The sequence below is a fragment of the Arvicanthis niloticus genome, chromosome 11 (assembly GCF_011762505.2).
Source record: "Arvicanthis niloticus isolate mArvNil1 chromosome 11, mArvNil1.pat.X, whole genome shotgun sequence".
NCBI lineage: Eukaryota > Metazoa > Chordata > Mammalia > Rodentia > Muridae > Arvicanthis > Arvicanthis niloticus.
In genome coordinates this window covers 59443455-59455938 of record NC_047668.1, presented here as the reverse complement: position 1 = coordinate 59455938, position 12484 = coordinate 59443455, and the positions used below count along the sequence as shown (strand labels likewise).

Genomic DNA, 12484 nt, shown 5'->3' with positions numbered 1-12484 from the left:
CCGGCCTCCCTTTCATCCAGGCAGGTGATCTTTGCTCACATACACAGCTCTTGCTCACGCAGCATTTTCCTGTTCTTTGATCCTCACAGAAACTCCGGGAAGAAAGTGAGGAAGCCAGGCTCATTCCCATTTCATAGAGGAGGAAGTCAAGAGACAGAGATTGAATGCGTGGTGATCAAGGTTACCAGATGGGGCTATTCTTCTTCAAGGAAGGGATGGATTGTGGGAAACTGTGCTTCCGACACACTCAAAGTGGACAGACATCAAGGGAATGTGCAAATTAGAGTGTGTAGCCTGCTTTAATTTGACTACATATAAAAAAAAAAAAAAATCACCCTACCTACCCGTGGCCAGCTGCTAGACTAGCACCAATGGGTTGTCCTGTAGAGTCAGGTTCTTAACTTAGAAGAACTTGTGTGCCACCCATTGGACTTCGGTAATGGTTGCCTAGCGTATTAGACCCCGTGCAGTCCAATGCAACCTGGATATTTTGGAGGGTTGGGGCAATGTCTAGATATCGGGGGACAATAGAGAACTGCTACATTGAAAGGACATCTCTGAGGGAATCACCTCTGTGCACTGCACCTCATTAAGACCTGCTATTATAATGGATCCTTTTAGTTTCCAGCCCCAAAGGTTGCAGCTCTGACTTGGATGTCTGATCTCTGCCAGGCCTGTGCCTCGGAGCACACACAGGTGGTTTTCTCCCTCACTTCCAGCAGGGTGGAAAAATACATGTTTTTTTCCCTGACTGACCTTACTGAGGTGGGAGTTTTTCAGGGACCCGGGAGCCCTTTACAGATCCACCAGACTGATGGTAAACAACTTTCCAGAAGGGAAACATTCCCTTGAGACCCCCATGACTGGAGGTCAGTGATGTTGCAAGTTCTTTGATGGTTTCTGTCACAAGGCCTCAGGCACTGGGGGAGCACAGACAGAGTTTTCTTTCTACATACCTGATAGAAAGGAACAGATCAGAATGAGTGAATGAGTTCTAAGTCCCCTGCCAAGAGTCAGTGGGGACAGGACAAAGGGCTGTAACTTTCCATGAGGATTGAGACTTACTGTCTCAATCCAAAGCACAGCCTCTCTGACAGCCCAAAGTCGTCATCCTGGAGATGCTATCATCAGGTTGAAAATGCAGGTTCTAGAGCCTTTAGACACATGGGTGATCTCAGGCTACAGAGACTGGGAGTGGCTGAAGGATTACCTATGTGAGCGGTCTCCCTGATGGTGATCATGCCAATCACGGCGACTCATCGCTGTATTTCTACCTTATGTCATCTTTAAAAGGGTATTTATTCAGGGGGCCGGACATATATGTCAGTGGTCAAGAGCACTTGCTGGCTGGTTTTCTAGAGGAACTTGCTTTGATTTCCAGCACCCAGATGGTAGTTTACAGTTCTCTGTAACTCTAGTTCTAGGGCATCTGATGCCTTCTCCTTGGCCTCTGTGGGTACCAGGCCTCATGTGGTTCACAGGCAGATGCAGACAAAGCACCCATGCATAAGATAAAAACAAATATCCATATATTCAAACTTATGTTTGTTAATGACAATTTCATGTGTATATACTGTATTTGGTCATATTCTGTCCCATTACCATCTCTCACTCCCATCCCATCCCACTAACCCCCCTTGACTAACTACTCTTCTTTCTACCTTCACGTGAGCACTGGCTTTAAATACAGTTGTTTGGTGAGTGGGGGTTTGGGGGGGCTACCTAAAAGAGCATGTATGGGTCATGCCTTACCAGTCTATATCACTGAAGAAAATGACTCCCCTTCCCCAGCAACCTTTACCCATTAATCTTTTGGGGGAGGAATCAGCCTCAAGAGTCCATATTACAGCTGTTTAAGGTTGGCATTACCATGCCCATCTTACAGATGAGGAAACCAAGACTTGGGGAAGTTGACAAGACTCAGGGTGTCTATGCTTTTAACCCTGTCTGAAATCTAAAGCTTCTGCTTGGACCAGAGTTCTGGACAGCCTATTGTTGTTTGACTGTCTGCAGCTAGTCTACCAAGGGACAGCCTGTGTTCCTATTCTGGTCCTGGTTCGGTAGCTGGAAGCTGTGTTCTTAGTTTGGGAGCAGCCTGGTGACATCAGCTCTCCTAACATCCAGCCCTGAAGATGTTAAAAGTGGTCTCTTAAGGTCCTCTTCACTTCTTACCTCTGGTCTTCCTTCTGTGCTTGAATGTAATATCTGCCTATTTATGTTTCAAGGTGCTGTCTGTTTCAGGTTCTTCTCTCTCCTTCCTCCCCTCTTTTAGATGCAATATTTTTACTTTCAGGTCTCCCACCCACCCCGAGAAGGCTAGTGCTGACCATAGAGGTCTATCCTCCTATTTTACCTGAACAACCTCTCTTCAGGCCCAGTGGAAATCATGGTTTAGTTGGCAAACTAGGGACATGGGTCAAATCCAGCCTGTTGTCTATTTTTGTGCAATGTATGAGCTAAAAGCCATTTTTACATTTTGGGGGAGTATCCAGCAACTCCAGCACTGCTTTTGAAAAGACTATAATTTCTCTACCATATCGTTTCTGTTTTGTTGTCAAAGATTTGGTTAACTGAGCCTCTCTAGCCTCAGATCTGCTTTGTTGTTGATCTGTTTATTCTTTTGCTAGGGCCACACTGTCATGGTTACAGTACTCTAAGTACTGAGTAAGATTTGGCATTGTGTTGTATTGGTCCTCGGGGTTGTGTGAACTATTTGAGGTCTTTTGCGTCTCCATGGAAACTTTAGAATCAGTTTGCTGGTCCCCATGAAGAGTTCTACACTTTTCTATGGCTCCGAAGGTTAAAAGGGAGAAAAGTACCTTACCACTCATGAGAACTGTGTAGGATAGAAACTGTAGTCTCTGCAGATGAAGTTAATGCATTTGCACACTGCTTGTGGCTGCTTTTGCAATATTGAAATCATGACTAGACTGGAATGGCCATGTCAGTGAAGAGACCTTATGGTCTACAGAACCCAGTCCTCCCTTCTCTAAGTATAGAAGGACCGTGGTGATTCTAATCTTGCCAAGGCGGGGATAGAGGCCTGACCTCTAGTGATTAAAGGGGACCTTGTAATGACTCTGGTCTTCCTGTCGCTGTCCAGTGAGGCATGAGGGCCATACCTGTCCCCAATGTCTTCTTCCTGGAGAGGGGATACTTTTGACATCAACCCCTATGCAGTCAGGCTTGTCCCTCAGGGAACCCAGAAAGATATTTTTAATTTTTATTTATATTCTCTTGCAGTACTTAACCTCGCACAGCCTAAACAAGAATTCAGATCGCCAGTCAGAGGGGGTTCTGGGTGGCCCCTCTCTGCTTGGTCTAGGAGCGGAAGTCCCCTCTCTTAGGTTGGGTGGAGATGGGTTTTGGTAACATCCTGGATAGAGTAACAACCTCATCTTGAGTCTTGTGGTCCTCCATAGCTAACTTATAATAATGTATCTGAATAGGTTTTGTTGCCAAATTACCTATCTGTTGTTTCACAAAATTGGTAAGCCTATTTAATGTCTAGAAACCAAAAGGAACAAGCAAAAATATCCCATCTAAGGGTCTCAAAATGAAAGGAAATGGGGTTGACAATCATGGAGGGGTTGAAAACCAACTCTTGTACCAGCTCTCATCTTTCTCTCTTATTCTCTCTTTATCCACCCCTGTAAAAGCAACATTCTTCTTTAAGGGCTGTACACAGTCTAGAACTGTACACAGTCTATTCTATTGTAAAAGAGTAAATCAAGTCCAATAAAGTCCTTTGCAGTTTTTGGAGATCACTTCAGACAGTGAAACGAGGGATTTCTTGAGATTAGTGATGTCAATCTCTAGCTGTTTGATGTTCTTGTCAATGGCCCATCGAAGGTCTGAGTAGTGTAAGTCAGAGGCCAGCATCATGGATTAGAGCTTCCAACAGCAGTCACCATGGGTGATTCATTTTTACCTGGGAAGAAAAAAGAAGGGAATTCTCAGGGAGGTTTCTCTTCCCTGGATGTTAATTGTTATTCATCTTATTTGTAATTGGGCCTGGCTTTTGTGGGGGTATCGATGTATTTCATTAATCTTTTTGGCAGCCATTTAGCTGTGCCTTCTTTGGAATCAAACAGGCATATCAGTCTTCGGCCCCATATGAGAACTGGGCGTGTGGCTTCTACTCAGTTTGTTGCTTAACATGACCCATGTAGCTAAGTGAGCTAGGCTGCCTGTCTTGAGTCTCTCTGCCACTATTTGCTAGCTGTGTCACTTTTAACATAACTTGAACCTTCTGGATCTTGCTTTGCTGCATATAAGGTGAGATTGTGACACTTATCTCATAGAACATCCTAAGAATTAAAGCAATTATTTTATGTCAGTGCTCTGAATACATCGGAGCTGTATGAAAGTGATGGCGACCACTTAGATGTGCATTTGCTACCCTGGCCCGGGAAGAACATAGGCTCTCAGCTCTCTGCCCTGCTAACCCATCTCTCTCAGCGTTGTAGTAACTCTTTAAAACCATCTCTTCAAGATTGGTCATGACTCCCCTTTACCCATGCTTAGCCTGGCGTTTGTGGCTTCCCAGCTCCCTCTATTTCTCCGTCACCCAGTTCTTTCTTGCCCTCCAGTCACAGACCCAGGGTCTCAGCTTTTTCCCAACACTTCACACTTGTCCACACCTCATTGATTTCCTACCATAGGGCTCTTTCTGCTCAGAAAACGGGCTTCTGGGAACTTGGAGAGCCAATGAGCTCTGGAGATGGGTTGTAGGCATTGTTCATGGAAACCGATCCCTCCGGGGGTAGGAACTGGAAATATACTGCTTCTCTTTCATGTGACTCTAGATAAATTATTCTCTGGGTCAAAAAGTAAAGCTACAGGAGAAGGCTGGGGTGGAAAATTAGTCAAGCTCTGTCTCTCAGGTCACGTTTGCCTTTCCCAGTCAGTGTCTGCTGCTCTTCAGATGGACTGTGCACACTGGGCAGAGAGCTGGGAGAAAGAGTATCAGAGGAAGCCAGGAATCTCAATCCATAGTCAAGTATCAAGCTTAAAATGTTCTGTGTAGCTGCTGTGACAGATATCAAGATTGTTTTACAATAGGAAAAATACACAGAGGCCGGCATAGCGTCACATAGCTTTGATCTCAGCAGTCGGAGACAGAGGCGGGCAGGTCTCTGTGAGTTGGAGGCCAGCCTGGTCTATGTAGTGAGCTCCAGGCCAGCCAGAGCTATATAGTAAGTTGCAGGCCAACAAGCGCTATGTAGGCAGAAGTGTACTGGGATGAAGCATGTGTCTCTGTGGTCTACCTGCCTGTCTTGTCTTCTCTTGTGCCTCAATTCAACAAGACCCCTTGAGAATTGACAGCTGTGCCTAGGTACTTAGCACAATCATAGCTTCTAGGAAACCCCATGTGCCTGCCCTGCTCTGTCCTAGATCTCCAACAATAGCGGCTATCTGTCCAACATTAAGATCTTGGCAAGGAAGCAATATGGAACTCTGATAACATGCCCATGCAGGATATGGGGTGATGGCCTTATCTCAGACAATACTTCTGTACCTTGACCTGGGAATTATTCTACCATAATGAAATGTATTAATGACATGTTATCCCAAACTAGAATAGTTAGAGAAATGGAGTCTGTGCTTTTCTATGGTAAAGGACATTACTAATCCAGGCATATAGATAACTGGGCTTGGTGGGGGAAGGTGTAAAGTTTGGATAAAAGCTAAGTTCAACTTCAAAAACCATCTCGGTGGTGCTGGTGGACTAGTCTGTGTGAACTCAGTTCAGTCCTTAGAGCCTGTGTAAAAAAGCTGAGAATGGTGGCACACTTGGAAGCCTGGCGCTGGGAGGCAGAGTTGGGAAGATCCCAGGGGGCTTGCTGGACAAGCAATCTAGTGAAATGGATGAGCACCTGGTTCAGTGAGAGATTCTGTCTCACAAAATAAGGTGGAGAATGATTGGGGAAGACACTACTGGCCAACACACACACACACACACACACAAAAACATACACACACATACACACATGTACACACATGTACACATATACACACATACACACATGTACACACACAAACACACACACAAACACATATGTACACACATGCACACACACATACACACATATAAACATACACACACGTACACACATACACACGCATACACACACATACACACGCATACACACATACATGCACACACATACACACGCACATACACACATATACACATACATACATATACGCAGACATACATATAAACACACATACATATATACACACACATGCACACATACACACATTCACACACACACACATACATATACACACATACATATATACACACGTACATATACATACACACACATACACACATACATATACACACATACATATACACACGTACATATACATACACACACATACACACATACATATAAACACATACATATACACACACATACATACACAAATACACCCGCACAAATACACATGTACATGTGTAAAAACTGAACTATTTCTGTTTACTCGCTTGTGTGTATTTTTAAGGGCCCTCCCAAATCCATGGCTCTTCTGGAAAGAATACACTGGAATGGCAGCCCCAACAAGTGGTAAGAATTTCACCCTGGTGGGAGGTGTGTGTAGAGGGGAGGGAAGGTAGGCTTTCTTGTAGTAAAAAAAATCTAAGTTTCTGAGCAGGTTAGTGACCCCTCATTAAGGCCTTAACAGAATGGGCAAAAGGAGCTGCTTCCCCAGGCCAGTCAGGCTGCCTGGCAGAATGTTACCATGGCTCCTGAAATTTGGGGCTCATCATCCTTACAGATGGATGGGTGGTTCCCAGAAGTGCCTTGCCAGCATTATAAATGGGGAGTGTTATCACCGTGAACCTTGAAGCAGATGTTGTAAGTTATCCGAAGGCATCTGGGTGAGGTCTTCCCAGAAGGTCCACAAGATAAGAGATGAGAGTAAGTGCTGTACATCTCTTACTGTAATCAGTAATTCTCAAGAAATTAACTTATGCTCGTGAGATACGGTGAGGACTTCATGTGCTGCCTGCTTCTCCTGCCAGGATTTCTAGTACTTCCCGTGTCCCAAAGCCTGCTGTTATTCCGACAAAGAACCCTCTCTGGATTCCTGTCACCCGTACCCAGAGAGGCCAATGCTGCCCTAAAGACTTGCAGACTGGCCACCGTGTCTCCCCTCTGCTCTCAGTGATCCGTTTGCTCTCAAGACACACCAACCTGGAGGAGACACAGGAGGCTCCTGGGTTCGTGTTTACCCAGTTTGTAGCAGCAAGGATGCAGATGCCTCACGTTCTTTCTTGTGTCAGAATAACAGAGGAACAGTCATTAATAAAAATAAACGAGGCACTGAATTTTTGTTTACATTTAGTCTCAATAAACTAGGCTCTTTGATTATTTCTTTTGAAATTAGAATAAAATATCCATAACAAACATTAATATTCACACTGCTTGAGCAGGCGCTGGGAATGCTGCTGTTGTGCCCCCATGGCGTCCTCCGGGAGATCTCATCATCCCAAGAGTTCAGTTTTATTTTCCTTCACCATCTGCCTTCCCTCTCAGCTGCACTATTCCAAGATGTGCACACGGCACTTGCTAAAATCCTCTGTAAGAGACACATGTTCTCGCTGTCTCACCAGGGGACCCGAGTATGGAAGCTGGGGAAATGTGACCATGTGCAAATGTTGCTTCTGAATTTTGAGCCTAGGTAGCCAAGGGCAAGGTCGTTTCTATGCCAATTGTTTTAGCAGGCAATACTTCTGTACATGGAAACTGATGTTTTATGTGTTTGGTTTCAGTTTCGGACCCTGAAGAATTTTCCATTCCCTTGCAAGCCAAAGAAGTTAAAATTGAGTGTGCTTTCTGAGTCAGGTGTGTGCTCGCTGTCCTTGAACAGGAATGGATGGCTCTGTGGCCAACAGAGGGTCCACCTCCATCTCTCTTCTACCTCTTGGTCCTTCCTTCCCCCCTTAGCCCTTTGCCATACTGTCTCAGCGGTTCTCAACCCATGGGTCATGATCTCATTGAGGAGTCGCATATCAGATAACCTGCATATCAGATATTTACATTGTGATTCATAACAGTAGCAAGATTATAGTGATGAAGTATCAACAAAAATAATTTTATGGTTGGGGGTTACAGCGTGAGGAACGGTATTAAAGGGTCACAGCATTAGGAATGTTGAGAAGCACTGGTCTATTTCCTCAGTTATTTCTATAGAGGGACAGAAATAATACCACACTTAAGGGTAAAAGATACATGGGGACAATCTCTAGGACCTTGACTCCCTTGAGGGATAAAGTGCCCTGGGGATTGTGGGTCAGGAACTGTCACTCATGTGGCTTCTCCACGCCTGCCATGTAGCCACATTGACCATTGTAGTCATCCCTACCTATTATGGGTGAGGTTTTTCTAAGACCTGGATGCTATAAATCACCTTTACATCTTAAGTGGCTGGCTGGGTTTAATGGATATGTGCACACACACATACACACACACACACACACACACACACACACACACACACACACACACAACCTTACTCTGGTTTCCACTTTAAAAAACTTATTTTTAAGAAAAATAGAAAATGGCATCTTTTAGTTTACATTTAACTCCTCCCCATAACACAGCCAGGAAGTTTGGTTTCTAGGAATTCACTCATGGGAGTTAAAGAGTTGTGTATGATTTGCATATAATTTGCATTTTGTAGTTACTGACTTAGAGTGCTAATCTCTGGTAATCTTTAAGCTACAGTTAATCATTGGGTACCCAGATGACCTTAATTTTAGTCTCTTGGCTCATCACTTATTAATGGTAGCTCAGAAATGCAGAGTCACAGGTAAATGAGGGACAAGAGGCAAGCAAAGGGCCAGGCAAGAGCCATGGGACATTAGCTTGGAGAGGCCGAGTCCAGGTCAACAGTGGCCTCCAGAGGGGAGGGGAGCCTTGCGTATGGATGGGTTCCAGGATTCCCATCCATAAGTATAGGATCCTAAATTTGCCATCAGACTTGACCTCAGTGGCTATACTGAAGCTGTAGGGTGTGGGTCTTGTCTGTGTACTCCCATAGGGCATTCTTTGCCTACCCTGAGGTAGATCTGACCTTGCCCTGTCGATTCTTATCTTCACAGTGCACTCTCTGAAACCCTCAGACGTTAAACTTGTGGCAGCCATCGGCAACCCAGAAACTGTGAGTATTTCATATGCTTGACCATTTGGTACTGGTGACACCATGAATAAGCTCCTGATGTCTTGACATAAGGTTCTATTGGAGGCCAGGCATGGTGGCACAAACTTGTAGTCTGAGTACTTGGGAGGTGGAGGCAGAAGAATCAGAGGTTCCAGGTCATCTTCAACTACATAATGATGTGAAGGCTGGCCTGGGCTGGTGGATTCTATATCTCAAACCGTGCTAGAGTGTTGTATGAATCAAAGACATGCTAAAAATCTTTGAGGATCTAATTTTTTAAAACATCAAATGAATGCCTAGGATTACCCCAGGAAAGGGGATGTTAGAAGTTTCTCATTAATAAGTTAAAGCCATCGACAAGAATTGCTCAGAATCTTTGCCAAACGTTTTGAAACTTATTGTTAAGTTTTCTCCAAGGTACTTATTTTTATTGTGCATATTCCCTTTATAACTTTTATCTCTTAATATCTACATTATCTCTTTCTATTTCTCGCCTCTCTTTCTGCCGTTAGTCACCCTTGGTCCCCTGGGCTCCCTTTTGCTTCTACTTTCATTTTATATATTCATTCGTGATTTTATGTATCTATAGAAGATATGGGCGCTACAAGCGAGAGAAAGCACGTGGCATTTGTCTTGCTGAGATTGGCCTAAGTCACTCAGTAGGATTGCCTCCAACCGCTTCTGTTTTTCTTTCAATAACATGATTTGATTCTTGGCTGAAAAAAAAAATTCCATGATGTATATAACCCACATTTTCTTTACTCATTGCTTTGATGTTGGATACCTAGGTTGGTCCCATAATTTGACTGTTGTGGATGATGCTGCAATAGACAGTGATCTGTAAGTGCTTTGGATGTGTTCATTTTGAATGCTTTGGGTACGTACTCAGGAGTGGATGTGGCTGAGCCATACAGAAGACTTATCTTTAGTTTTCAAGAAGTTTCCATACTGAATTTCATAGCCATGGCTCAGAATTTGTAACATAATCTTTTAAGCCTTGCATTTATAAGATAAAGGAAATTCCATGTCTGCTTTGTATGTATTTTTTAATACATTGAGGAATTGGAGTGTTGGCCCCATGGTTAGGAGCATGTGTTGGTCTTGCAGAGGTCTCAGGTTCAATTCCCAGCACCCACAAGGAAGCTTACAACCATCTGTAACTCCAGTCCCAGGGAACTGGGCACCCTCTCCTGACCCTTGACTTCGATAGGCACTGGGCCATCACAGCAATGCACAGACATGCATGAGCAAACACTTATAAAGTAATTTTAAAAACACATTGACTTCAATAAAAATGTGTAATTGTGGTAAATAAGAATTTATATAACTTACTATCTTAGCCACTTAAATTTTCATTTATGATGTAAATATGGGAAGCAGTGACAAGAAAATGTCCACACCTAGCAGGGACACAGCCCTTGTGGCTTCCTCACTTCCCTCCCTGCACTTCCTTAACTGCACCCACCACCCTCTTGTAATTACCCCCCCCATATATCATGTGTTCTCTTGCTCCCCACCCCCATTTCTCAAAGCCTCTTTCCCCTCTCAGGCTGCTCCACACCCCTCCTGGACATAAGGAAGCTGCACTCTGCCACAGAAACTCACATATCCATGTGTAAGCAACTGTGCACAGAATAGCAGGGAAATGGGACCAGCCTAGCTGTCCATCATCACGTGAATGGGTGATGGACACATGCTATGTATACACCATGGAATTTTACTCAGTCACAAAGAAAAATAAAAATGTGAAATTTGCAGAAAAGTGGATGGAATTGGAAAATACTAAATGAGATGACCCAGGCCTGTAAGACAAATAGTGCGTCTTCTCTCATATGCAGATCATAGCTTCCGTCTGAGTCATTTTTCAGTGTGCACTCAGTAACATAAAGTATGCTCTCATTGTATGTAACCAGTCTCCAGAACATCCTTCACCTTACAAAACCGAAGCTCTTCACTCATTCGGTAGCAACTCACCTTGTGTTTTCCCAGCCCACAAACACCACATTTCCACTTTTGGATTCTGTGAGTTTAACTAGAGACTTCACATCCTTGAAATCATGTAGTATCTGTCTTTATGTAAATAGCTTATTTTGTTCGACATAATTTCCTCCTGTGCCAGATACTTCCTTTTTATGGGTGACTAATATTCCATTATACGCATGGACATACCATATTTTGTTTACCCGTTCACACATGGACATGAAGTTATGCCACCCTTTGTTGCCAATCCTGCTAAAAAACACTAAGTACAAACAATCATCTCGAGATCCTACTTCCATTCTTTTGGAAAGATATCTTGAAATATAATTACATGACAATTACACTTTTAATCTTTTTTAAGGAAGTTGAAAGTGATGATGCGTACTTGTAATCCTAATTTAGGAAACTAAAGCAGGATCAAAGCAGATTTGAGGCCAGCCTGGCTTAGATAACCAGTTTCAGGCCAGAATGAGATATTTAGTGCTGTTTTGTCTACAGAGCATTCTCCTTTCGAGGATGTGTTGTATGGGTTTTCATAGAGGCTACACAGTTTACATTCCCATCAGCAACGCACAGAGTTCCTGTTTCTCCATACTCTCGTCTAATTTGGGCTGTGGGCCCAGCCTTTAACAGCTGAGCTATGTTTCCACCCCTCCCCATAGTCTTAACACTTATTTTCCTGTTTTTGTTTGTTGCTGTGGTTTGGGCTTTTTAAAGATTTCTTCTTTAGGTTTTATTTTATGTGTATGTGTCTGCGTGTATATAGCTACCATGAGAACGGCTTCAGAACCAGAAGAGGAAAATCAGATCCCTTGGATCTAGAGTTACAGGCAGTTGTGAGCCAGCCGGTATGGGTGCTGGGAACCCAACACAGGCCCCCTCTGGAAGAGCAGCCAGTGCTCTTAACCACTGAGCCATCTCTCCAGACCCATGTTTGCTTGCTGTTTAGCAGGCACGAAGTGACATCTCATTGTGGTTTTGGCTTTAATGTTTCTAAGGATTAGTAGTGGTAGGTACTGTCTTAGGGTTTTACTGCTGTGAGCAGACAGCAGGACCAAGGCAACTCTTATAAAGGACATTATTTGGGGTTGCTTACAAGTTCAGAGGTTCAGTCCATTATCATCAAGGCTGGAGCATGGCAGTGTGCAGACACACATGGGGATGGAGAAGCTGAGAGGTCCACCTCTTGTTCCAAAGGCAGCTAGGAGAAGACTAACTTCCAGGCAGCTAGGATGAGGGTCTTAAAGTCCATGCCCACAGTGACACACCTACTTCAACAGGGCCACACCTCCTAATAATAGTGCCACTCCCTGGGTTGAGCATATAC

General features: G+C 43.9%; 1 protein-coding gene across 3 annotated transcripts in view; it reads left to right on the top strand.

Moving 5' to 3' along the window:
* The window catches only part of Plb1 (phospholipase B1), a 132677-nt gene that overhangs the window by 19356 nt on the left and 100837 nt on the right, over positions 1 to 12484 (top strand). For 2 of the 3 annotated variants that reach the window (XM_076942263.1, XM_034514105.2), the window contains exons 3-5: positions 6517 to 6578; positions 7787 to 7859; positions 9119 to 9177. In XM_076942263.1, coding sequence (XP_076798378.1) covers positions 6517 to 6578; positions 7787 to 7859; positions 9119 to 9177 — 194 coding nt within the window. Of the gene's footprint in view, positions 1 to 94; positions 181 to 6516; positions 6579 to 7786; positions 7860 to 9118; positions 9178 to 12484 lie in introns of those variants that run through there. The other variant, XM_076942264.1, reaches the window with a different exon arrangement.